Genomic DNA, 26,982 nt, shown 5'->3' on the forward strand with positions numbered 1-26,982 from the left:
CTCCTTCCCAGGCCAAGTTCTTTTAACGACGAAAACCACAAAGGCAGGGAACAAGTTGGTTTGGAGGCCCGGGGGCCCGTTGTTGAGAGGGGAGGCTGGGCAGCGCGGGCCTGCTCTGGCGGAAATGAAGGCGGTGCTCCCTTCAGAAGGCGTTGTGCCGTCTCAAGTCCATCTTTTCCAACGACGCTCCTTTTTGCGCTCCTTTTTGCGGGAGGCTGGGGGTGGGGGGGAGGCAGGAATTTGGGTAGCTGGATTTTTGATGGGGGTATTTCCTCAGTGCCTTTGGATTATTTTAGAAAGTGTCTCTCCCAGCCGTAATGTGTCAAGAATATGCTGTCAGCCATTCTCTCTCCAGGGAGAAAGTGTTGCCTAAACCAACCCAAAGATCCCTATCTCTTCAAATCACCCACTTTGATTGTAAGGTCCGTTGTCCATTGTTCTGCTCTTCGCTTCTTGGCAGACACGGGCCCCTCCATGTCCACAATTAAAAACACAGTCACAGCCCTTCCAGTCCGAGGTGCCTGGAATACCCTATCCTGATGTTCCGAGGAGACCTTGGAAGTGGACAGGACTGTATTTCCTTCCCCAAATGAGGTTATTGTGCTCGAAATATCTCCTGGTAGTTTATTAAAGGAAACCACAGGCTGGGGTCAGAGGCAGTTTCTCCTGCCTGGAGCCTGCTGTCTTGCTGCTTCTTTCTCCCTCCCCCGTTGCCTGCCCCTACCTTCCTCCAACCAACCCCCAAACAGCACGCTCTTCCTGGGGGTGGGGGTGGGGGTGGTGGCAGCCTTGCCATGCAGTGGAGTTTGAGTAGCCCGCCCTCACTTGTGATCCCCCTGGGACTGTCAGGAAGGAATTTGGGGTGTGGACTTCCTTGAGTGACTGGGATTAGACCAGTTGAGTCTGCAGTCAGACGAGAAGTGTGTGGGCAAAGGGAACTATTGTGTGAGGCTCCTCGGGACAGAAAGCCTGCCTTCATCTTTGCTGCGCCTAATGGACAATTGAGACATTCAGCTTACGTCTGAAAGGAGAGTGGGCCGGAATGGTCCAGCAGACCTCCCAGACGAAGGCTTGTAGGAGCAGCAAATAGAGACAAGGATTACCAACAGGGGAAACAACCCGGCCGAGTCCTGGGAGAGAATGTTTATTTCCTTGCTCTCTAGGAGGGATTTGGAAAGAGCCATAATCCTGGGTTAGGAGTAATTTGTTACAGCAAGATGATACTTGAGTGACAGGCCACTTCTGGCCGAGGCAGCGGGGACTTGTGTGCAGGGGGGTCGGGGCCTCCAGAAGGTCGGCCTCACTAAATCTTCCCCCTGGCCGGGGAGGGGCTCGTTCCTCCCCAAGCAAAATTAACCAGAGGCGCTGCTGACCTTTCGGCTTCCTGGGTGTCGTGTTACGAGGCAACTCCACATGCTTGTCACGGCAGTGGAAATGGGGACAGGGAGAACTTGCTGGAGCCACCGACCTCTTGCAGATGTGACGAGGGGGGGAAATAAAAAGGCTGTTCGGCGTGGGCCACGGTTTCATTGGCGTTTGAGGACGTGAGCCAGGTCTGCGTGGCATTTGGTTCCTACGTCCACCGGCTAAAGCACGCTGATGGGGTGCCCGCTGGCTGCCAGGTCTTTGGCTGTGCTTTGTTTTTGTGGATTGGGGGGAAGAATATGGAATTGGGAGGAGAGCCTGATGAGGAAAATCCAATTCTTTAGAGCTCACGGCTGTGGGAAAGGAAGGAATTTTTAAAAGTTTTTGATTTTAATACCTATTGCAATGGGATGAATCATATATTTACAATATTCCTGCCAGGTCCCTGGGACCCTGCTACTCCCTGGCTTTGTACCTCTCAAAGGTCATCCGATGGCTGTGTGTATAATGATTTACACGGTAGACCTGTAGCTTCTGGCTTGTAAACCCTCTGTACAGTTGGAGGAAGAAATAGTACATTTTAACCATCTTGGTCCGCAAAAAATCATTTTCTTCATTTACAGTTTATCCTTTGAGGCTGAAAAAGGGATGAGGAAGTCAGTGGGAAGGCTTTAGGCAACAAGTGATTCCATGCCCATTAAAAAACAGTAACATGTATTTTTAAAATTTATTAAATTTATTGGGGTGACATTGGTGAGTAGCATCATGTAAGTTTTAAGTGTGTAATTCGACAATACATCATCCGTATATTGCATTGTGGGTTCACCACCCAGTGTCTAGTCTCCTTCCATCACCATATATTTGACCTCTTCTACCCTCTTCATCTTCCTACCCCCTACCCTCTGGTAACCATCTTCCTGTTGTCTCTGTCTTCAAGTTTTTGTTTGTTGCTTTCTGTTTTATATCCCACCTAGGAGTGAAATCATGGTTCTTGTCCTTTTTCGTCTGACTTACTTCACTTAGCGTGATACTCTCAAGATCAATCCACTTGGTTGCAGATGGCAGTATTTCATCTTTTCTTGCGGCTGAGAAGTATTTCATTGTATACGTGTACCACATCTCCTTAATCCACTCATCCATCCAGAGGCACTTAGGTTGTTTCTGTGTCCTTCCATGCCCATTTTTGAGACAGAGAAATGGAGGTGCAGAGACATGGCGACCTGCCCGAGGCCACAGGACAGTGGAGGGCGGACGGTAGGATTCAGATTTCTGAACAGACGTGTCTGCTTTTCTGTTGGCTTGCAGCTCCACTCTATTTGTTTTTAGCCATATGCCTTGAAACAGCTGTCGTGCACGTCTGTCCGCTCTGCCGTGCCTCTTCACCTGCAGTTTTAATCCAGGGTATGCTGTGCTCTGCCCATCTTCCAGGAAGTCTCGGCATTCCCCTGCCATGGCAACGGCCCCTCCCCGAGATCCAGTGCCAACCAAAATCACATTTGTAAATTGCTTGTTTCCCAAGACGCTTTGGAGGGTATGATTTTTTTTTTTTTTAAAGAATAGGTTCACTTGTTTTTCAGTTCATTCTGTATGCATTATGGCATTCTGGGTGGAGTCTGTATCCGTGACTGTGTGTTCTCCCTCACCCATTTAAAGTCCACGTCAATAGGGTTTAGTATATTCACAAAGTTGTGCAAACATCACACTGTTTCCATAATATTTCATCATCCCCAAAGAAACCCTGGGCCCACTGGCAGTCACTCTCTATCCCTCCCTCCCTCCCCCCCCCTCCCCCCGTGCCTGACTCTGTCTCTATGGATTTACCTATTCCGGGTATTTTATATAGATTAATCCTCACTCGAGGATATGTTTTTCCATTGATTTTTAGAGAGAGTGGAAGTGGGGGGGGGGGGGGAAGCGGAGAGAACAGAGAGAAACATCAACGTAAGAGAGACTCATCGATTACTTGCCTTCTGCACTCGCCCAGGACTGGGGGTCAAACCTGCAACCCAGATACACGCCCTTGACCGGAAATCTAACCTGTGACCCTTTGGTGTGAGGCTGACGCTCTAACCACCGAGCACACCGGCCAGGGCACGTGACCTTTCTTGTCTGCCTTCTCTAAGTTAGCATAGTGTTTGCAAGGGCCACATAAATTCCATTGTGTGGACATACCACATTTTCTTCATTCATTCATCAGCTGAGACTTGGGACACTCTTATCCCAACACACAATGCTTACTCACCGAGCTCCCAGGATGCTACGCTCGATCCCTGAGCTGCTGCTCCATGTCTCCTGGCTTATTCTGCGGGTTTGCAGGTGCCTGGATCCACCTCAGCACGCTTGTAGAGAGGCAGGTGCTAAGTAAGACATCCCCATTACCTGGACTGGACTTGGCCTTTTTATAAGCAGCAGTAATAAAAAACATGGCGAGCACAAGGTAGGTTGTCTCTGCTCTTTTACTGTGAGTTTCCTACAGAGGCATGCAGGACCCATCATTTGTTAGGCACCGTCCAGGGGGCTGAAGGGAATGAGCTTGCACGGCCTAGTCTGGAGGTTGAAGATGGGGTGAACAAGACAGGAGGTCAAGGGCTCCTCCTCTCAAGTTCTCCCAGTGGCTTCATGTCTCCTGACCCGTTGCTCAGGGACGTGGGTGCTCTGGCAGGGCCGCTGTTTGGTTGGAATCCACCTTTGCAGTGAACTTGGTCTTGAGGCTGCAGGAAGACATGGAGGTGGCTGGTCCTGGGCTGCTTTTCGTTACGACAGAGTGTGGATCTGTCTCTGAGGCTGATTTCCTGCCGGCTCCCTGTGTAGGGTCGGGCTGCACCATTTCTTTTGAGGGCACTCATTACCCATGCAACTCCGTCTTTTTTGGGGAGTCTTGAAGAGTCGGACCTGCAAATACCAAAGGTCTGCAATCTGGTTCAGAAAACCTAGTCGTGCATGACCAAGTCACTTCATTTCTCTCTGCCTCACTTCCTTCTTCATAATGTGTTTGGAGATTGTCTGCTTTGACCACCTAGAAAGGATGTGTGGACAGTCAATTCAGAGGTTTCAAAGGTCCTTTTAGGAAGTCATATGGGAGCTGCAAATGTGCAACATGCTTGTCCTTGGCACTGCCCCAACACTGACAGTGTAAGCCAGTGACTAATTGTCTGAGTCACCTGGCAGGTTGGGACAAAAATACAGACCCCTGGCCCACTCCCAGACAGCTTGACTTAGCAGGTCCGAGTGGGCCAGGAGAAAAATCTCTAAACAAACCAGTGAGGTTTGGGAATTGAGAGACCGTGTCAGCATCATGAAGGAAATCTAACCTGTATACCATCCATTAGGGTATTATTCCATTGACTGGGTCTTAGATGACTTTGCTAGGCCTCAGGATATCTAGTCCACACTGGACACAGAGCACATACTTTGTAACTGCTGCAGGAATTCGCATGTTAGGATCGAAAGGGGTTTTTGAGGTTATGTTCCCCAGTTCCTACTGCAGACTTAGGCCCAGCGTGGGGAACAGGTTGCTCAGGGAAGAAGCAGAGGAGTTGCCCAGGTAGGGGCAGAGCTGGGCCTGGGAAGTTTCTGGACTCTCCTCCCCCTTGCTGCTCCCAGGAGCACACAGTCATGATTTTAAGAGTGACACTTTGGGGAGGTGCGAGGAAGGCCTGGGTCCCAGCCTAAGGGGGCTCATCTGGGCATGAGGGCAAGGGCCTGCTGAAGTTCTCTTCAGTGTGTGCTCCCATGGCCTGCTATGCTGCCGCCTCCCTGCAAACCAACTGACCTGGCAAATGCAAAAATATCTCAGGGCCAGGGGTATTGAGTATTTGGCCAGGAAAAGAAAATAGTCTGGTTATTGAATTGTTTGTTTGTTATTTGCTTGTTTTGCTTTATAACTCTGGTAGAAATAATATTTTGGTAGCCTTGGAGGAAAATAATTTAATCGTCTATTTAATAGTCTGCCCAGCTCCCAAGGGGAAAAGAGAGATGCTCGATGCTGGAGAAAGGTTATTTTTTCCTCTGGGGATCCTGGGAGGTATTCCCTGAGCCAGGCCCTTTGAGAAACCGATCCCTGGCTGGGGTTCAGGCAAGGATGCTCACCGTTGATAAGAAAACCAGGGAAGATAGAGGAAGTTCTGACGTAAGCCAGCGTGAAGCAGAGAATGCCCGGTGGTCTGGAGCCTTGTGCACCCGACTGCCAGCTGGCCCAGTGCCCTCAGGCAGGCCAGGTCTTGTTCTTCAGGCCTTAGATTCCTCCTTGGTAAAATCCGAGTTGTAACTCTCTGCCCATGTACTTCATAGGGTTATTGTGAATGTGGTTATTACTCTGAAAGTACTCTGTACATGTGAAGTGATACTATGAGGACCCTTTAGATTGTTAGGATTAGGAAGAAAAAGGTTAACTATAGGGGTTTCATTTAAATATTGTGTAATGACCAACCCATAGAGATAGGATGAAACGATTGTTGTTTTGCACAGGTACCTTGACGTCCACCCCGCTCATTCCTTTTATATTGAAAAATGGGAGAGTTGGTGACTTTCAGGGAAACATTTCCAAGTTCCTACTATGTTTGGTTTCATTAAAAAAAAAAAAAAAAGACAAAGTCAGTCCTACCATCTTACTGAATTTTTCCTGTGGCTTTCTTCCTTCTCCAAGTTCAGAGTGTACCCAGCCTTCTGAGGTCTTTGGTTTTTTCTTTTCCTTGGTAACTATAGTAAACACTCCCAACCAGCAGAAACCATTCATTTCTGACTTTTCTTTCTCTGTGCAGTCATGTTCTGTAGGCGTATAAAGCTTCTGGAAATAGAGCTTCTATCTTAGACTCTCTGTGGATTTTTCAAATGAAGAAATGGTTGGAGTAGGTTTTAACCTAGAGCGAAGCAGCCTCATCTCCTATACCTTCTGCATCTGCAGGAAAACTGGCCAAACGTTTTGTAGAGGGGGTCTGAAGGATGATCCTGCAGAAACCAGAAGATGTCCGAAGTAGTTTCACACAGTGTTGCTGTTAGGTATATATGATCAATGCTAACTTTTGGAAACCTGTTGGTATGCGTATGTTTCAGAGGGTAGGACAGTATTAAACGAATCGCCACCTCTTCTATTTTAACCATTGGGATACATTGGGATTCCCTGACACCCCAGGGCAGAATTGCTTATTTATAGGAGATAAGCTGAATTTTCCATCTTCTATTTCTGAGAAATGAAGTCGGTTCAGAAAGAGCCGGCCAGGCCTGTGTGCCATGTGGATGCTCCCCACAGCCTGAGCACCTCAAGAAATGCGTATGTGCTCTTGGCATTGATGGCTGTGCCTCCCGTCGGCTCCCTGAACTTTTCTATTTTGCTCTTAGGATGAGCAGCTTCTAGTGGTCTGTTTTGTGAAATTCGGTGATGTGAACATCGCAATCAGGGCTGCGCATTTCTAGTAGAGTTGGCGTGGGCCTCACCGAGGCTGCATGGGGAGGGTGGGAGCAAGCCACCTTGCAGGGAGGAAGGATTAGTGACTTTGGACGTGCTGGGCGGGGTGGGCGGTACTCTCAGTTGGGGTGTTTAGGCAGAGCAGCGACTTTCCCTTTTATAAGAAACACATGTACGACGTTTAGCACTGGTGAGCTAGGAACGTAGCCGTTACTCTGTCACGAGGATGGCTTCCACTTAATTTGAATTCTTGTAAGATGAGTTTTTCTAGGAAAAAGCACCCCTATTGAGAAATAGCTTGCATTTTTGTACTTTGGTAAAGGATGACTATCTGCCAGGCTGGGGAGGGGAGCAAAGCCTTCAAAAATGATCAAATCAGCCCTTTTTTTGGGTGGTAGGTTTTCTACAGGCCCTAGTTTTCCAGAAGACACCGGTTTCATCTCCGCTGAACAGTGTTCAGGCCCTGCTGTGTCCCTCTCCCACCCTGAGCTCTGCCTTCTGCCCGAGATCGTGGCGAATGCCATCTGTTGGTGGCGGGCAGAGTTGGCATGGCATGGCATGGCGTGGGGTGGGGAAGTTGTACACATTGGAAAGCTCTGGGGAGAGGAGCTTCTGATCCCAGAGCACATATGTGGCACATCCCCCTGGCTACAGGGGTTCTGCCTGGTATTCCTTTGTGGTGATTTGATGACACGTGATACTCTACCAGTGTTGCCTGGGAAGTGGGTGAGAACCTTTTCCAGTCAGAATTGCTGAAGGGTTTTTGAACTTCCATTTAGAAGGGAGAGATAGTTATTTCGGTGAGATTGTGGTCTGGTGGTCAGACCCGACCCGGTGACTGCGAGTCACGACCAGAGCTCAGATTCTTTCCCGAACTTTCCCCCTGAAGCTGGAGTCTTGCCAGTGACGAGTCAAACCAGAGTATTGCTTTTGGACCACCAAACTGGTTTCTTATGTGATTGTGTTCGGCTGCCTGGATTTAAGGCCCAGTGAAGGGATATATCCTGTCTGACATGGTCTTTCAGGTCTTTACACGAACCTTCCCTAAGCCAGGGGTGGCAAACCACGGCCCATAGGCCAAAGCTGGCTGGTCACCTGCTTTCGTGTGGCCTGTGAGCTGAGAATGATTCTGATTATTTTTAAATGATCGGAAAAAATAAACAAGAGGACTATCTCCTGACACAAGAAAATCATATGAAATCCAAATTTCAGTGTCTGTAAATAAAGTTTTATTAGAACAGAGCCATGACATAATACAGGTGTGCGTACGTGTATGGTCCATGGCTGAGTCGAGCAGCTAGGCGAGAGAGGGTATGGGTTGCGAAGCCTGAGCTATTTCCTGGGTGGCCCTTCACAGGGGAAGTTTGCCAGCCCTGCCCTGAACAAACAAAGGGCAGACTCCACTGCCCGTCCATCTGTGGAATGGAGCGAGTGGCAGGGAGTGCCGGGAAGCCGCTTTGGAGTTTATCAAGGATGTGGAGTTTCCTGGCAGTCGGCGTCATTATCATCATCGCTGTCCTTTGAATTGTCCTGTTTGTTTGGAAAACAAGTTTGTACCAAGACCTCAGCAGCGCGCCCGTGGCGGGTCCTCTGATCAGCCCCTTCTCGCTACCCTTGCTCCCCAATCCGGATCCACACAGATGGAGATGCTTCTTGAGAGCAGGTTCTACCAGGCCCACTTGAACCTGATCCCGGAGAGGCCTTCTGATTCGGGAGATCCATCCCCGTGTGCCTTCCCTATTCCTTTTCTTTTTTAATTGGAGTTGGAAGGGCAGAAATTCGAGCTGTGTACCTTACTCTTGTTGCTGACAATTTAACAGGCTTTTAAATAGCCTTGATTCCTTTCAGGCCAATGGTATCGTGTACATTTTGAGACTTTGTCCCCAGGTCCGAAAGCTTAACTTAAGCTCCCCAAGACGTATCATAAAATATGATTTTGGGGGAAAACTCTTAATGGGCCATGAGCAGAACATTATTATTAAACAAAGGATGAAATGCTTAAGCTGAGATGGCCATTTTTTTTTCTCCTCAAAATGAAAGTCAGGCAGACTCCATTTCAATAGTTTTCAATGCAGGAATTCCCACAGCTCCATTTGATTGCAGTTTGTTGAAAAGTTTAATGTTTTTGTAGGCAATTCATAATTTCCATGTTGAGCAGCCTAAAAGGAAGAGAGCTGGAGCCCAGTGTTGTTTTTAGAGTGGGATGGTGGGAACTTTTTTTTTTTTTCCTTCCCCCAAAAGGATATAAAAGCAAAGTGGAACCGCTGGGAAAACGTGGCGTGGCTTTCCAGCCGGTTCGTGAGTCCCAGATGCTTCTTTCTTCAGGTCTTCCTTTAGGACCCGGCAGAATAAATAGAATTTCCTGCTGCTTAATGTCTCCAGGAAGGGAAAGATTTTCCTCTAGGCTCTAATAGTAGCCAATTTCCTTTTTCTTCCCTTTATTTATTTATTTTCTCTATTAATAAGGACCAATTGTAGAAGATGAAGAGACCTGGGAAATCCATCACTTTTGGAGGAGGTTAATAACTTCCTTTAAAAAATCCCGACATAATACTTACTTCCCCACAAGGAACCTCGTCAGCCCGAATGCCAGTTAAGATCCAAGGGACGGGCGGGCGTGGATTTGCGGGGACCCAGCCGTTCTGTGGGATCAAGTTGCACTGGGCCCGAGAGGTTGGGGCTGTCACTGGGGCGTCCCTGCAAGTCGGTGGGGACCTGGGGCGGTCTTCCTTTGCCATCTGGATTTGGTTAGCTCTCTCTGGGCAGCGGGGCGAGTCTCATTTCCTCCAACCAGTAATGTTATATAGGCAGTGATCCTGGGCTGCCCTAACATAATTGAAAATTATGTGTATTGTAGGCTCGGAGCGCTGAAATGTAGGCTCATAAAAATATGTGGTGCAGGTAGCCCGCGGAGATTGGATATGGCACACAATGAAGCTTTTATGTAAAGGAAGAATTATAAGTCTCCCCATTAATGTTGCATTATGGGTATGATAATTCTTGGGTGGGGTCCTCAGGGCAGGTCTGTCATGTTAAATAAAGCCTAGATTTCCTAATCCTGTGGAGCGCTGGTCCTTGGGATGCAATCAAATCCGTTTTGCAGAAGGCCAGAGATGAAAAGTTGTCCATTAATCGATCCTTCCCCACCGAGCGTAGCAGGAGCTGTAGGTGTGTGGTAGATGCCGCTTGGCATTTTTCTTCACGGGTTTTTACGACATGGAGGGGTGAGTGTTGGCAGGTGTCCATTTTGGTCGGCCTCAAGGAAATGACTCTGCTGAGTGGTTTTGACCAATGAGGCCCATATATTTATGTGGCGAGTCAGAATGGGACGAAGTCAGGATGAGACAGGGCAGGAGAGATTGCCATAGCCCTCTAGCTTGGGCTCTAGGGCACAGGGGGACCATGGAAACATTTCAGTGGTTCTCAACTTGGGACAGTACTGCTCCCAAACAAGGTATTGGAAACGGTTTGATTATAAGGGTGACTGAGGGGGTGGGGGGTGCCTGCTGGTATTTCCTGTCTGGAGGCCCAGGCTCCTAGAAGTCTTTGACCTGCCCCATCACAGAGAGGACCAGCCCTCTAGTCTATAGATACAACCCGGAGGTCCTGGGAGCAAAGGCGTTTGATGCCAGGTCTTGGGGCAAGTTGCCAGCACCAGCAACCGGGCTTCCTGTGCGCAGGATGCTGCTAGGTACACACTCCGAAGAAGACTCTCTCCAACCTCGCGTCGCTCCAGCTTGGGACAATGACCGTGTACTCGGGCAGGTGACTTGTGGCTTAGTATCTTCCAGCTTTAGGTGGAACTGAGTTGGGTTTTCATTCTCCAGACGGAGAAGCGCGTGGGTGGCTCTGGCCCTTTTCTGTCACATGGGATTTGAGCGAACCCTTCCTTCTTTCTGGACTGCCCTTTGCTGTCCTTTGTGTTGAAATCTTCCGTGTGGCCGGCCCTGCTCTCTTTCTCAGAAATGCCACCTTCTTCTTGGCATTGCCCGGGCATGATTTCCTGGGTCTCGGCCACCGCGTCCCCCATTCCCTCTTGGCTTTGGGAGGAGTTGGCTCCCTCCTGCATAAGCCCCCCAAGGGCAACATGTTTGTCTCTGTGATGCACAAAGCAAGCTCTAATTGGTGTTCAGCGAGTTCCATTTCCTGTAGGATTAGTATTGAAACTAGCCTTTTTTTCTTTTTGCTATACGTTTCTGAAAAGATCAAGATGGCTCCTTATATGTCCTCCAAGCATTAACCCCTGCCTTAGTCGGTGTCCTTATTAAAATCGCAGCAGTGTCTGAGTTCTGTTTGGTGGCCTGAAGTTTCCTGAGTGAAACTGCTGTAATGTCACCAACGAAAGTCAAATGCCCGGGGCGTGCTTGTACACGTGCTAAACGTCCCAGTGACCAGACAGGCCACCTCACCTCAGTTTCCCTATCTGCCCAGTGGGGAGTGGGATCAGTTGATGGTGTACATTCCCCTGAAAGCTGGCCATGTCACTTTTGATAGAAGCAGCTCCCCTCCCTTGCACTGTGGATTCATTTTCTACCTCGGTCAAGGGTGGAGATAGACATATTGGCTTCTTTGTCTTGCTCTCCGTGGTAAACCTGTATGCATTTAAGAATCCCTCCAGCCTTTTGCGTTAAAGGTGTAAGTTGTATTGTGCCATGTTTGTGCATGTTTTACCAAAAAATACAGGATGTCCCCCCAAAATGTGTACACAGTTTGAATGATTATAAAGTCAGTGTTGATTAACATACAGTTCATTTTCAAAGTTCAGTGAGTTATCAGCTGTTAAAGTGTGTATCCATTTTTTGGGGGAACACCCTGCATTTTTGTTCTCCAAGCTTTCAGCTCGGAGGAGGAATTCCCTCCTCACCTTCCTTGAGTAACTTCCAGCGGGGGACAGTTCCACACGTGTCCTCAAGGAGGTTGGCGTTTTAGAAATGTGTTCCTGAAAGGGGACATTCAGAGTTGATGGTCTCTTGGGACACTGGCTGGAGACTCCTTGCTTTCTTCCTCCGGGCGCTCTCTGTGTCTCCTCCCACCCTCCGTCTCGCCCTCCCCACCGCTCCTTCTAAGTGAGGGGTAGTGTTGATGAGGTCGTTTTGTCCGAAGCTACCTATAGCTTGAAGGGTAATAACATTGATGTACCTATTGAACATGAACTCTAAGGAAGAACCTATGGGGGTTGGACTTTTTTTTGTCGTTGATGTTATTCACATGCTCTTAAGTTTTTCAGTTTCTGATCCATGTGTCATGAACCCCAAGAGTTATCTCTCGGGGCAGCTGTTTTGCATTTCTCTGCTATGTTTATTTTCTTTTTTTCCTATTTATGTATGTATGTATGTATGTATGTATGTATGTATGTATGTATTTAATCTTTATTGTTGAAAGTATTACATATGTCCCCCTCCAGCCCCCATTGACCCCCTCCAGCCCCTCCCTTTCCCCCTCTGCATCCATGGGTTAAGCATATGGGCATACAAGGTCTTTGGTTGATGAATTACCTCGCTATATTCACTTTCCATGTTGGTTTTGTTTGCTCCCCAGTATCTGCAGATGAAATGGCCGCTGCTCGATGTCCAGGCAGGCACCCTCCAGAGCAGACAAGCCCTCAAGGATGCACGCTCTCCGTCGCCGGCACACATTGTTGTGAGTGACCTTACAGAGGCAATCGCTTCCTTTATTGGGGGGAAGATGAAGAACATGCTCTTTGGTTGATAACAGGCTTTGTTGGTCAGTCTTTCTTTCTTTAAAAATATTTTGTTTGGCATATTCTTGGATATGGTGTATATCTAGAAGGTACTTGTTTTCTTCTATTGGACCTTAGCGATGATTACCTACCCGGAAAATTTCCCACCTGTCCTTTCTCCAAGCATGGGGTAGAGTCGAGCTTCGTGGGCTCCAGTTAGTAGGCACGATCATCGTGGTGTAGGGCAGACTGGAAATGGTATCAAGGCAGTTTTAAAGACTAGAGTACTCCAAATCTTCCCTGAAAAAGTCGTTTAGGGGAAGTGAGTGGCAGAGGAGGGAATTAGAAATTAGACTTTTTCCAGCCCCCTAACCCCCAATTTATCTTAATTGTTGTAAAGAAACACTCTACACTAACATCAGAAAAATGTCTTCTGGGATGATTGATTGATCCAAGAAATGAACTTAGAAAGGCTTAAATTAAATTTAATCTGTACATCCATGGCTTTGAAAGCACAGGGTTTAATTAATACAGGAACCATTTGTTTGTAGTACTAAGAGACTACACCATACCGTGTGTGTCTACATATATTTTTAATGCACTGTCTAAGGATTTTGTAGGCTCGCAAGTGGAATTTATAAATTAACCTCTCAGGAAGATAGCTCAGCCATATTAGGATATTATTCTCTCTTTTAGATTTATGTCATGAGCTGGACTTTATACTTTTGAAATAATGAATGGAAGACACTTTTATAACAAATTTATGACAGGTAGAATTATGCAAAGCACAGAACAATTCATTTATTTTTTAAGTATCACAAAATGTTACCCATTAATATATTTTGCCTCCGTGTTACTTGCAATTTCTAAAAATGGCAAAATGATTTTCTTAAGTACAAAGATCTCGGATGCATTGTGTCAAAATTCAGCTCAACTGCCTCCTTATTTTGTAGCTTACTGTAATTGAGAATATATTACTTAACGAATTATGCCTCTGTTATAGGAGTATCAAATATATATGTGGATGTATGTGTCTTATCTACCAGAAAATAATTTATTTCTGTAAAGCCACATCTTGGGTCATTGTTTGTGAAAATGTCTTACGAATTTTTGTTATCAATAAGGCATATAGAAAAGATGGACATTCTCCAGAAACATCCTCCTTCCTCTAACCCCACAATAAAGTGGATGCTCCTAATTACACATGCTTTTCTGATGCCAAGAATTCAGGACTGGAAGTGACCTTAGCGCTCAGTTAGGCCCAACCTGCTCCCAGAAAAGGAAACAGTCCCAGAGATGCCTTAAGTGACTTGCCCAATGTCACACGCTGTGCTAGTGGCCAGAGCGAGGACTGGACCCGCTCTCTGCTCCCTTCCCGGGGCCTTGTGGGATGTTCTCTCCTAAGGGAGGGATGTTACCTTTCCATGGCTGGTTCTGTTTGGCTCCCTCTAAATCGGGTCATCATCAGGGACGGTGTCATCGGTGTAAAGAAGTTGTTGGCTCTGGGTTCCCACGCAGCTTTCTCCTAGGAAACGGGATGCCATGTTAAACCGTGTGTTAACAACTCCCCAAGATTTTACAGAAGTGGGATTGTTCGCGTCCTCAGGGGGAATATGAAGAAGCCCATCCATTTCACGTTTCCTGCCACCCTGAATTTCCCCGCGTGGGTCTAGGCTTTGCCATTTATTTCTCTGCTCTGGGAAATGCTTGGCACGGGACTTGCCCACGTTTTTTTTTGTTTGTTAATGTACAGAGATAGGATGTTATCTTTAAAATCCCTTGGAGGACTCTTCTCTCTGTGAATGTGGAGAGAAGCTGTAATTCTTAGAAGTGGTTCAGAGTGGACACAGCACCTCGCAGGTATGTCCTGGAGGTCCACAGGCCCATACTGGTGAGCAGGAGTGGGGTTTTGGCCATTGGGAGAGAGGTAGATGGTTGTCCTCCTCTCTAACACCTGCCTCCTCAATCCCATAGGAACAGATGCCACCAGTTCGCCTTAAGCACCTGATATTTTCACTTGCGGAATGAACTACCCCCAGCAGTGGTTCAACCATATTTTTTTCTGGAGCCCATGTGAGATTTGGTGAGGAATGCAGCGAGAGGAGTTAGGGCTTTTGTTTTCCCTCTGCTGTTTATTCGAAGGCATGTTTACCATGGCAACCACTTGGGAGAACACCACCACCCTTGAGATGGAGACCCTTGTCCCAAGGAGCCCCAGGTGGCAGCTGTAACAGTAGCTGTTGTGCTTTCTGCTCCGTTCCTGGGGACCTGGGGAAGGGCCCACGTGTGGGGGGTTTGGGTGGGTGGTGGAGGGGTGGGCTCTGGTTGCTGGAGAGAGGAGAAAAGCCATAGCTTGGACAATGGGAAACCACATTTGTGAAATACTTAATGCCTGTAGCAGCTGACTGGTGTCTTTGGTTATATGAGTCAGCCCTGTAATTGTGCATTTCTGCAATCTTCACCTGACACTAAGGGGTAAGGAGGAGGGATGTTGGGCGCTGGGGGAGGGGTGGGGGGAGGGGGTATCAGTAGAGGGAGATGGAAAGTAGGGTGGAACAAGGCTGGAGATTGTTGACCACATATAGTTTTGGGGATTGAGGAATCATACACCTTGGGACTATGTTTGTTATTGCATTTTCATTGGACATAGAGTGATGTGCTGACCGGACATAGAGGATGTCTATATGGATAAAGGGGTCCCCCTGCATTATGGCTGATGTGTCATTTGGTTCAACACTGGCCAGAGAATGTGGTCCACATGGAGATGCACTGATGAATGGCCAGTTTTTACCCAGACACTGGGCTGTTCCTCGCATTTCATTTTTCATTCTTTTAAGTGAAACGTTGTCACATCACAGCGTTTCATCAGACCGGTTTCAAAATAGTTGTCCAAGGATTGCTTCCTAATTTCTGTGAAATTGGAAGTTACTGTGATTTCTGGGCCAAGCAGTTTCATAATGATTTCTAATGTTTTCTTTTGAAAATAGAGAAGTGTTCAGTGTTTGTTAGGAATCACTGGAGACTATCACTGTCGCAGTCTGCTAAGAAAGTAACTTTTCCCCGGTCCATATTTGGGGCAGAATTCTCACATGGGAATCAAAAGCATTTTGTCTGAATATTTTAGTCGGATTGGATTTTTTTTCATGTGGTATGTGGATTACCACATTATAAAATATTGATGTATAGAATAAATGTTCTCAACAAGTGGAGTTCAGTTGATTAAATAATATTTAAATTTAGAAGCAAGCCCTACAAACTTTAGTTCCTGTAATGGCTACACCATCTTGGTTATAATCCAGCGGCTCCTCATCCGTGTTTTAAAGAAAGAAAAATTGCCCAGCCAGGTTCGATTCCCGGTCCAGACACATGCCCAGGTTGTGGGCTCGATCCCCAGTGGGGGGTTTGCAGGAGGCAGCCAATCAATGATTCTTTCTCATCATTGATGTTTCTATCTCTCTCTCTCCCTCTCCCTTCCTCTCTGAAATCAATAAAAATGTATTTAAAAAATAAAGAGTAATTTATCCTTCAAAGATGATGTCTTGAATTATGGGGGGGCTAGCCAAAAAACAGGAATTTACACACAAATCCATCTCTTTCTCTTCTCCATTTTTCTCAAACCCCCCTCCCCCCCGCCCCCCATCCATCTATTTCCTAAAAGTCTCCAAGACACCACCCACAAGGGCCAGGTTCTCCCTCCCCTCCCAGCCTCCCCGTCCTAGTTTCTCATTCTCAGAAGTAGCTCATGTTTCCTTCCCTGTGGTGTTTTTCAATTTATATTTAAAATTGTTTTGTCCACAACGAGTGCCAGGCAGCTGGTTGTGTTAGTGGTTGAGCCTGAGCCTTGGCCGGGCTGCCTCCAGGGCGGTATGCAGAGGGGTTCGAGGGGTTCGAGGCTGCTCCCTGGACGCCACCCCGGTGTCTTTGCTATACACAGGCTTTCATTCCACGTCCTTTGTACCCAGCAGAACAAGATTCTGTCCCCAAAATGGTGGTATTTCGGTACAGCGTGTATCTTACAACACGGCGAAAGGCTTCAAAAGTTCCCACCACGTTGTCTTGGGGGTTTGCTTTTGAAGCGGAGGTGGCGTCCACCTTAGGGTACATTTCTCAGCGGTCCTTGGTCTCCTGTGTTTTGCCGTGTGATGAGCGCCGTGGTGTGGGCTGAGAACGCCGTCTGAGTCCCGAGGAGCAAAGCCCTCCAGACGGTGCCGGGAACTTTTTGTTGTTGTTGTTGTTCTTGCTTAAATGCTGGAAGCAAGCGGAAAACTCTTTAGGAGATACGGCGTGACGGTCAGAACTTCAGGCGAGCCCCTGCTGTCTGCGTGGAGCATTTTCACGTCAGCACAGAGGGCATGCAGACCTTTTGCTGTTGGTTTCTGAAGAGTTCAGGGGGTGGGGAGCCTTACTCCTAGTTAACAACACAAAGCGACTCCGAGAGCATCCTCTTCCTTATTCAATGCATGCGGGTGTGTCGGTGTGTCAGGGGCTGCTTGACTCATTGCATCCTGCCCTCTTCTGCCGGATGCCATTGGCAGTGGGTGTGCCAGGAGGCCCTGTTGCTAGCCGAGGCCCAGCAAGACCTTCGTAACCCCTACCTGCCGGGTGGGAGTCATTGTTCCAGGTGCCGTGAGGAGTCTCGGGTGCGAGCGGGTATGGCCAGGGAGATGGGACTCAGACCGAGAAATGGGTGACGAGTACAGGCTGGGAAGGCCCTCGGGGGAAATGGCATTTCACATGACATTTGAAGGCTTCCGTGGAGTTGGCCAGGCGAAGGTATGAGAGAAGGCGTGGAAAGTGGCAGAACATTCCAGGCAGAAGGAAAAATACATAGACAAAGGCCGTAGGAGGAGGAAAACACAAAACAAAACTTGGCTGGGAGAGAAGCAGGAAGCCAGCTACAGTGGCAGGTCTTGAGGGCGCAGGGAGAGTGGCCTGGCGGGGGGGAGGGGGGGGATATGGTGAGGACTTGGTGTTTAACCCACCATTTCGGGAAATCCTTAGAGGGTTTGGCTCGTGTTAAGCTGATGGCAGCAGGGAGGGTGAAAGCAGACAGATTTGGAGGGGACATAAGCAGAACTTGCTGATGGCTTAGATATTGGTGTTGAGGGAGAAAGGGGAGTCAGAGGTGGCTGGAGAATGCCATTCCCCGAATGGGGAATATTGGAGGGGAGCGGGTTCGCAGTGGGAGAGGTTTTTAAAATTTTTTTTTTATTCATTCCAGCTTTACTGATATGTAATTGACATATCACATTGTATAAGTGTAACGTATGCAGTGTGTTGATTGGATACACTTAGGTATTGAAAATGATTGCCATCATAGTGTTTGCTAAAGCCCCATCAGGCTACATAGTTATCATTTTTTTTTTGGGTGGTGAGACCATATAAGATCTGCTTTCTTAGCACCTTTCAAGTATATCGTTATAGCCACCATGCTATACATTAGATCTCCAGAACTTAACTCATGTTTTAACTCGAAATTTGTACCCTCTGATCAACATCTCCCTATTTTCCCCAAATCCCAGCCCCTGGTAACCAGCAGTCTACTCCCTATTTCTATGAGTTCAGCTCTTTCCGAGTCTACATATAAGTAATATCACTATTTGTCTTCCTCTGTCTGACTTATTTCACTTAGCACAATGCCTTTAAGGTCCATTCATGTCACATGGCAGAATTTCTTTCTCATGGCGGAAAAATAGTCTGTTGTATATATGTAAATATGTAAACACACATCACATTTTCTTCATCTACTTACCTGTTGATGGACACTTAGGCTGTTTCCATATCTTGGCTGTTGTGGATAATGCTGCAGTTGCATGGCAGTTCAGCTATCTCTTGGAGATCCTGTTTTCACTTCCTTTGGATATATACCCAGAGGTAGGTTTGCTGGATCACATGGTAGTTCTATTTTTAATTTTTTGAAGAACCTCCATATTGTTGTCCATAGTGGCTGCACCAGTTTACACTCCCCTCAGTCGTACAGAGGGTTCCCTTTTTCCCTCATCTTGTTGGCGCGTTCTCTCTTGTATTTTGATGATAGCCATTCTAACAGGTGTGAGGTATTAATCCATTGGGGTTTTGATTTGCATTCCCCCGATTAGTGATGTTGAGTGCCATTCCATCTACCTGGTGGTACATTTCATGTACCTTCTTTGGAAAAATGTGTATTCCGTTTTAAGAGCTGTCTTTTGGAGAGATTGAGATACTGGGTTTCATGAGCCCCCAAAGCAATATGGCAATAGGCGGAGTCAGTGATGGATGATAATAACCATAATAGCAAGTAAGCTTGTAGCACCTCCCGTGTGCCAGGCATGGTTCTCGGTGCTCCATAGGTGCTTATTATCCCGGGAGGTGAAGTATTTGTCCAGCTGGGGGAGTCAGGATGTGACAGAAGGCAGCCTGGCCCAGGGCATGCCAGCTCTTAACCCCCTGCCCCCCAGCCCCAAAGACAGAAGCAATCGGGCCCAGTGTGGTATGCTGAGGGCTGTGGGGGCACCCGCCCCCGCTGGCCATCGTGGCAGGGCTCAGATACCTGCTAACCTCGCTGGAGAGGGAGGCAGGAGGTTGGTCGGGGATTTGGTCTCTGGTGTGGCTCCTGCAGAGAGGACTGAGGACAGTGTGGGGAGGGAGGGAGGGACAGGTGAATGTGGGGGACGTGGCCGCGGGGACCTGTGCCGATTTCCTGAGCGCTTTTCCCTGTGCGCTCTCTCCACTCGCTACTCAGCATGTACACTTTCCCCTTGTTTCCCCCCCCCCCCCCCCCCCATTTAGCGATGACTCAACCAGACTTTCTAGAATACTTGGCATGGCTTTCCCAGCAGCGGCTGAGTCAGAACTTTCCCATTTCACAGACAGGACCGTGGTGAGGGTGGTGCTTTCTCTGAGGGCATGAACAGGCCGGCGAGCACCACGCAGCTGTTGTTTTTATAAGGAGACTGTGCGTCAGAAGCCGGCGACCAGGCTGTCCCTTTTCAGGGGGTGGTAGGGGTTAGGATCAGGGGTGCTCTGAAGGGAGGGAGTGCAGTCAACCCCAAGGTGTAAGAGTCTGTCGTTAAAAGACCGAGTGTCCTTCTCTGCTTCCAGAAAGTACGGTGAGGAATCCTGATGCTCTTGAGGTTTGGGTTCGTGGTGTGGCGTCCGACCACCATGGCGATGGAGGACTCGCTACCAAGAAAGATTGTGTAAGCGCGGTTCTGTCGCTTCAGATGAGAATCACAAGGAGTTTCTCAACCGTGAGATCACAAGTCCGTCACCCACCGCCGTCCCCCCTGCGTGTTAAGCCCCTGCTTAGAAATCGTGGGTGGTCCACGCAGACTGTTCCCGAAGCGAGAGATAAACGCGCATGTCTTCCGTGTCCTTTGGGGTAACACGGGCTCTAGGGAGGTTCTGTCTTTCTACTGCGATGAGATCCCTCTCTTTGAAACATGCACCCCTTGATCCTGTCTTGCTCTCCTGTCCCGCTCAGGCCTCCCCTGTACCCATCTTGAATTTTGACGGCGATCCTCCCTCCCTCATGGGTGAGTCGTCTCTTCACAGTTACCCCCACTTGTAGTGCATCTCTCCAGTGGCTGATCTGGAACTGTTTAAGGGTGCGAATTGCTCATTCTTGATTGCAAATCCTCCCTCTAAATTAAGTGAAATGCCTTTTTAAGTGTAGCCTTCCTCATGCGTAAAATGTATGTTCGCTGTGGGCAGTTTGGGAACTAGCCCATAATTTTGCCACTCAGAAATAACTTGGCATATTGGGCATATTTTCTTTAGACTTTTCCCTCTCGTGTACTAATATTTATATTTACTTTTAACATCTTGGAGCTCATTGTCATGCTCAGTATTCCCAGCCCTGTACTTAAAATGAAAAGTGATGTCGTGAATAAGACAGCAGCTCTCCCATGTCGTTAAAATTCTTCGGGATTTTTGACCACATAACAGCCATCGTATTACACCCCAGTTTGCTTACCCCATGCCCTGTTGTTGGGGTTGATAGAGTATCTCCTTGTGTTTCCGCCATTCTAACCAGTCCTGTGATAAACGTCTCTGTGGCCCCCTCCCCTCTAAGTATTTTCTTAGGATAGATTCCTAGGAAGAAAAGCAAGAGGATGACACACACATTTCCTGATATATAGCCACAAAGGGTCATCCTGAACGGTCTCCATTTTTGTCACTGTCGGTAGTGTGTGAGAGTTAGACTGACCACGATGGGCATGACTTTCATGTCTGGGAAGTTAGACTCCACCTTGCTGCAGAGAGGAGACCCGAGCATCCCACCGTCCAAAGCAGCGTCCCCAGGCCGTTCACCTTCCAAAACACGCACCCAAAGGATTGCTCTTAAATGATTAGCAGGTTTTAAAGTCAGCTGATGTTCTTGTGATTTTTTTCAGAACCACACGTAGTCTTCTTAGACGCCTCACAGAGTAATGCCTTTGGGAACCCCTTAATATTCTCCTCAATACATGCCGCACAGATGAGGGCGGCTGTAGAAGTCTTGGTGAATACTTTTATAACCTCAACTAATTGCAGGGTGTCTTTAGTTTGAATGTCCCTTCCTTGAATGGCCTGTTATTGCGCAGATGCTATTTCTCGGGTGCTGCGTGTGACCTTGCTCAGGAATATGACTCTGGACGATGTTTCTGGGAAAACCGACTACTTTTCAAATAGGCCAGTTGTTGCTGTGTTTAAGATCAGCCCACAGAAAGTGGGCAGGCGGGCAGCCTCCAGGCGGTCTTGACTATGTCTCAGCACCGTGTCTTGTGCTTGGGAAAAAGTCTGGCGCTCTGGGCCAGCGTTTCCTGACATTGGTCTCACCTAGTGTTGGTGGGTTACTGGAAAAAAACCTAAAATCGCGTTGGGGAAGCACTGGGTCATGCGGTCAGTTGGTTTCTTTAGGGCAAGACCTTTCTTTTTGAGATGTTTTAAGTAGATTTTTATTGATTTCAGAGAGGAAGGGAGAGAGAGAGAGAGAGAAACATCAATAATGAGAGGGAATCATGGATCAGCTGCCTTCTGCACGCCCCCTAGTGGGGATCGAGTCCGCAACCCCGGCATGTGCCCTTGACCGGAATCGAACCTAGGACCCTTCAGTCCACAGGCTGATGCTCTATCCACTGAGCAAAACTGGCCAGGGCAGGGTCCTCTGGGTGCTGGCACCTTTATCAGGAGGCGTCCTAGAGCGAGCGAGCGAGTGAGGAGCTCTTCTCCAGCCTCCCAGGGACAAGATTGGAACAAACTTCGGAAAATTGTTTTAGTTTCAGCACCTGCTCTGTTTACCAAGCATGGGAGCCTGTTTTAAATTAACACGGATCGACTTAGAGCTCAACTCATGGTTTTGCCCATGTTTATTTTTCCAGTAAATAAAACAGAAGTGTGCCTTTGGCAGCCATCCTGTCCTGCTGTCCTTTCTGTCTTGCTCATTAACTCGGCGTATGGGGCTTGTCTCTCCAACCAGACTGTCCGTGTCTCCCGGCCAAGGGGCCCCATGGTTTATGTCTTTGCGTGTGGCTTTCTCCCTACCTGTTGTGGTGCTTTGTCAATTAAGCAGAAAACCAGTTTCTGGCGAGGGACTGGAGTTGATTAGTCTGGCATGAGGGTGCTTCGTCGTTACCTTCGAGTGTTCAGAATCGTCCCGGCTAGCACAGGGCTGGCCCGCAGGTCCGCTTTCCACGTGAGGGGGTGGCATGCGTCGGAGAAACATAAGTTCGGGCTATGACACCGTGCTAGGTTTGCCAGGAACTTGATAACCCACCCTCATGCATTCCATCTCGGAGAGGAGCGCCTCTAATCGCCACCATGGCGCTGACGTGGAACGCGGTTAGCTAGCGTTTATCTGATGTCTTATACCAGAGGGTCAGGCTCGTAGGATGTCTATTGCTTTACAGTTTTCGTTTAAACTGACTGTTTCTTGGGGATCCTGGGATGGGGTGACTGAGCTTTTTAAGAGACTGGCCAATTGGGAAATCAGCCCTTGATTACTTATTATGGGAAGTGGGTCTATTTTGGGAAGTGTTGTGGTGATTGGTTTGGTCACGGCCTGCGGGTCAGATTTTCACTCCTTTTAGTAAATTAATACGATGGGACGCCTGGGTTTCAGAATTGTCCCTGGGAGTACGCTGGGATCTGGAGGGAGGGTGCCTCGAGGGTCTGGCTAGGGAAGTTGGTTGTTACGTCATTTTGCATATTAGGATGTGAAAATACAGTGAGTTAGCTGCTTGCCCGGGATCCCACGTGTAGGAATGCATATTCAGGCCATTATTCACGTCTCTGCTCCAGCCCCGTGCTTTCCCCTCAGAGCCAGATTCCACTTTGTGTCGGAAACCAAATAGCTATAACATGTCCAGGTTCAGAATTGCTATTCCCACCCCTTCCCCACCACCAAACCTGTTACTCCCAGAGTTGAACCTGGCAGTAAAGGTGAACACCATTCATTCCCCTGTGGCACAGGCCACAAACCTTGCATCATCTTTGACTCCTCTTTTTCTCTCACCCCCACATGCAGTCCATCAGCCTATCTATTCACGTGTCCGATTAGCTCTGCCTTCCAAGGGTGTGTGGAATCTGACCACTTTCCACCCCCTCCGTGATTACCTCTGGAGTCCAGTCTACTCACCTCTCACTTGGCTGTGGCCGGAGTGTCTCCACACCTCCCACCCTTGTACCTTCCCACCTTCCATCCTTGGTCCCTACAGTTTATTCCCACACTTGAGATGGCCTTTAAATCCTTCGCCAGATCGTATCACATTCCTCTACTGAGACTCTGCAGGGTAGATTTTGTCTTTTTTTGTTGTTGTTAATCCTCCCCCGAGGATAGTTTTCCATTGATTTTTTTAGAGAGAGCAGAAGGGAGGGAGACACACACACACAGAGAAACATCAGTGTGAGAGTCACGTTGATGGGTTGCCTCCCACACAGGCCCTGACCAGGGCTAGGGATTGAGCCTGCAACCGAGGTACGTGCCCTTGACCTGAATCGAACCCGGGACCCTTCAGTCCCCGGGCGACGCTCTAACCACTGAGCAAAACCAGCTAGGGCTAGATTTTGTCTTTCGAAAGAGACCCAGAGCACTTGGCCCTGTCACCTCCTTGAAAGGCGTGACTTTGAGATTTGCAGGTCCATTGTGTCGGCTGGAGGAGAGAGGGGCAGGGCGCAGCAGGCGAGCGCGCTGGCCCCGGTCCATCACTCCTTTGCTAGTGCAGCGGCCTGTGGCAGATGTCTCGGTCATACCCCCAGTGCGACCCAGATGAACCCGAGCCCCGCCTGTCCCCGAAAGCGTGCTGTGTGTCCAGCCGTGGCTTGTCCGCAATGAGAAGCTTGTGAAGAACTCGGAGCAGCGTGATGCAATCTGTTTTCCAGCCAGAGCCTGCATCGCGGGCAGGGCCGGGCAGTGATTCAGTGCCTCACTCGGGCTGTGGAATAGGCTTGGATGCGACGGGTCACCGTGTGTCCAAGTGCAGTGGACAGAGGCCTCTTGTTCGTCCTGCCCCCAGGCCCGGGCTGCGCGTGTCCCTCCCTGGGACAATGTCCGTGTTGCTCAGGTGCTGGGGTGTAAAGAAACTAGCAAGGGTCTAACAAGGCTGAAGAGGGCCGGGCCCGTGTGCTCAGTGGTTGAGCGCCGACCCATGAACCAAGAAGTCACCAGTTTGATCCCCAGTCAGGGCACACGCCCGGGTTGTGGGCTTAGTCCCCAGTGGCGGGTGTGTAGGAGGCAGCCGATCCATATTTCTATTTCTCTTTCCTTTTCCCTTCCTCTCTCTCTAAAGTCAATAAAATAAAACATTTTTTTCAAAAGGCTGAAGAAGGAGGGAAGGAAAGCCCATACTCAAAGCTTAGGACTAGGCCACCCCAGGACTCCCAGAGGCCATGTCAGGTGCAGGGGGTCCCATTATGAAGACCCGTCTTTGGACCCCCACCTCTCACTCTTCTCCTTCTGACGCTCCTGAATTGAGGCCTGACTCAGGGACGCACGTCAGATTCTAAGAGAAGTGTTTGTTCCCCAGCCCTTTCAGATTCAAGGAGGAAGCCAACCTTGATGGGTGGAGGTAGCACATAAAATCTAATTAAAGTGTCTCAGTAACAGAAGGGGAGCAGGGCTGGGCAGAAGGGCTCCCCGGGCTAACCTTCGGGATGATTCAGTTGAAACTCAGGAAAAAAACATCTTTTTGGAAAGAGGTAGCAGCCCCCTTCAGCCAAAGCCTATAAATGAAGGAATGTCTGGAACCCATAATTGCCACCACCAAGGCAAGACATTGTCAGGGATCGAATTAGTAAGCTTGACTGATAGAAACCATTTCCATTTTTAGAATATAGCCAAGCCTTTCCCCTTCATTTTCCCCTCACGTCCCTTCCCACCCCCCTTCCCCAAAGCACTCATTGGTAACTTTCTCATGCTTTCCTCTTAAACTACGGTATTAAGTTGCTTTCAGGTAATTGAGAATAACACCTACATGCTGACCTCCCAGTCTAAGAAACCAAATGTTAAAAAGAGTAGAGCTCCAAAGAAGACATTTATCTCTACATCATTTCCCCCTGCTCATAGCATTCTTCTCCACCTCCTAACTCTAGGGAACTACCTTTGCCCTATTCTCCTGGTCCGTCCTGGGAGGCATGTGATTGGGCAAGGGGCAGGCATGTGATTTACGCAAAGATACTTACGCATCTTCACCAGGAAGAGAAGATCTAAATCTGTGGCTCTTTGCAGCTACTCGGACACACGTTACAAGCATGCAGGCGCGTGTGCCGCTGAATGGAGGGCGCCGCACATTTGCAGATGAAGACGAGTGTGGGAGGAGTGTCTGGGTGACACCATTTAATTCTGTGTAGCCAGCTTCGCATCCGTGGCCCGCCCAGTTAGGAAGCCCACTAGTTGGAGGTGGTTTTCTGTCACTTCAACCAAGAACTGTGTTCTAAGTCTTAATCAAAAAGTTGTTCTTCTGAATTAAAAAATGTTGGACTGTGAACTGATTCTTCTTCTACTATGTCACTGGGGACCCACGTGAGCAGAACACACTTGCCCTTCTATACAAACGGGTTGATTTGTGCTGATCGGAGAGTTGCTTTCAGAGGGCGGCACACTGCGCACACCCTTCTCCTACCAACACTCTTCAGAGAGAGGTTTGTGTGAAAAAACAAGCAGTTTCCATGGGTTCCTCCTGTGGTCGGGGAATTTTGAAAATAAACTTTAGGTATATTCATGAAATTCCTGTTTTCATACTTTTTGAGTTTTCTTTTCTGGCTGCTACTTCACATCCCCATCTTTGCCCTAAAGCTCTCTTCTTACTGTGCCTTACAGCTATTCACAAACAACCAGTTAATTGATGGTATTAAGTATTAAGTCCAGTCCTTTTTGTTGAGAAATGTGATGATAACCTACATCAAAAGGAGGTGCCACGGCAACCCCAGTGGTCCCTCCTTGTTAACACATTATTGTAGGAGTGTTGCTTTCTTATCACGGACCGTTGGTGGCAAATGAGCATACGGGTGTTCATTTCTGTTTGATTTGTTGATTATTACAACTTGACTATTTGATGACGTTTCTTTCCATTTTCCTTTACCATGGAAAGATCCTGCTAACCCCAAACAACAGACACGACTGTCCCAAGGTCTTGGAGCAGAGTGCAGTGTTTGTACCCAGAATGTAGGCCGGGGAGGTCTGCCTGGAGCATTGAGAGAGATCCTGAGGCCTTAGGGCCCAAGGGAAAGATGCATACATCGATGGATTGATATCGGCCAAAGAGGAAGCGGGATAGAGGAAGGCCAAGGAGGTATGCTATCACCAAGAAGGATTTATTCCAGAAAAAGAAAGGATTGCAGCCTTGGCAGCCACGTGGCAAAGACAGAGGAAGAAGCTTGCAGAGGGGGAAGAGGAAGGTAAGGGGAGGACTGTTACAACCATAGAACTCTGCAGTGACCAGAGAGTCCTTCCCGTAGGCCTCTTGCAATGACACAGGATGTGAGAGCTCCCCCTACAGGCCCTCTCGATTCCTGTCTAGGTTAAGACCCCTGTCATAAATTTTAAGACACATCACACCAGTCATTTGCGCTTTAGGCAATGAACTTTTTGGGGAAAGTGTCTCCAAATCGAGACTCCCGACTGGATCTATCAGCGCCCAGTCAGATGTCCGGTCAGATGGCACAGTGAAGAAATTCTTACTGACATGCCCCTTAAAAACACGCTCCAAATGAAGTGGTCAGAAAGAGGAACATTTTTCATCAGAAGCAGGAATGAGAATGTGCCCAAGCAAATGAACCTAGGCATAGGATCTGGGCTGTGGCTTAGCCGCTTGATTTATTCCACTTAGTTCTTCCCACGGATGGGATGTCTCCTTGCGGTCCACAATCCATAGGTCCTACAGGACGTGACAGGGACCAGGCGGGATGAGCAGATTCAACCCACTTTTTGTGCTTCACACCTGTGAATGTCTGCAGTGTACACAGTCATGTTTCTGACGGTTACTAAAAAATGGACTTCGGGAATGGCCTTCTCATTTCCTTCCACTCTCCCATTCTAAGACGCATGATAAAAAAAGGTGAGATGCGTCCAAAGAGG

At 48.3% G+C, this 26,982-nt stretch overlaps 1 protein-coding gene across 1 annotated transcript in view; it reads left to right on the forward strand.

The window, feature by feature from the left end:
* Window positions 1-26,982, forward strand: part of TCF7L2 (transcription factor 7 like 2) — a 197,608-nt gene that overhangs the window by 63,234 nt on the left and 107,392 nt on the right. Inside the window, 1 exon segment of the mRNA XM_079793814.1 lies at window positions 12,308-12,409. Within this exon segment, the coding sequence (XP_079649940.1) occupies window positions 12,308-12,409 (102 nt within the window).

This window comes from Cnephaeus nilssonii (genome assembly GCF_951640355.1).
Source record: "Cnephaeus nilssonii genome assembly, chromosome: 16".
NCBI lineage: Eukaryota > Metazoa > Chordata > Mammalia > Chiroptera > Vespertilionidae > Cnephaeus > Cnephaeus nilssonii.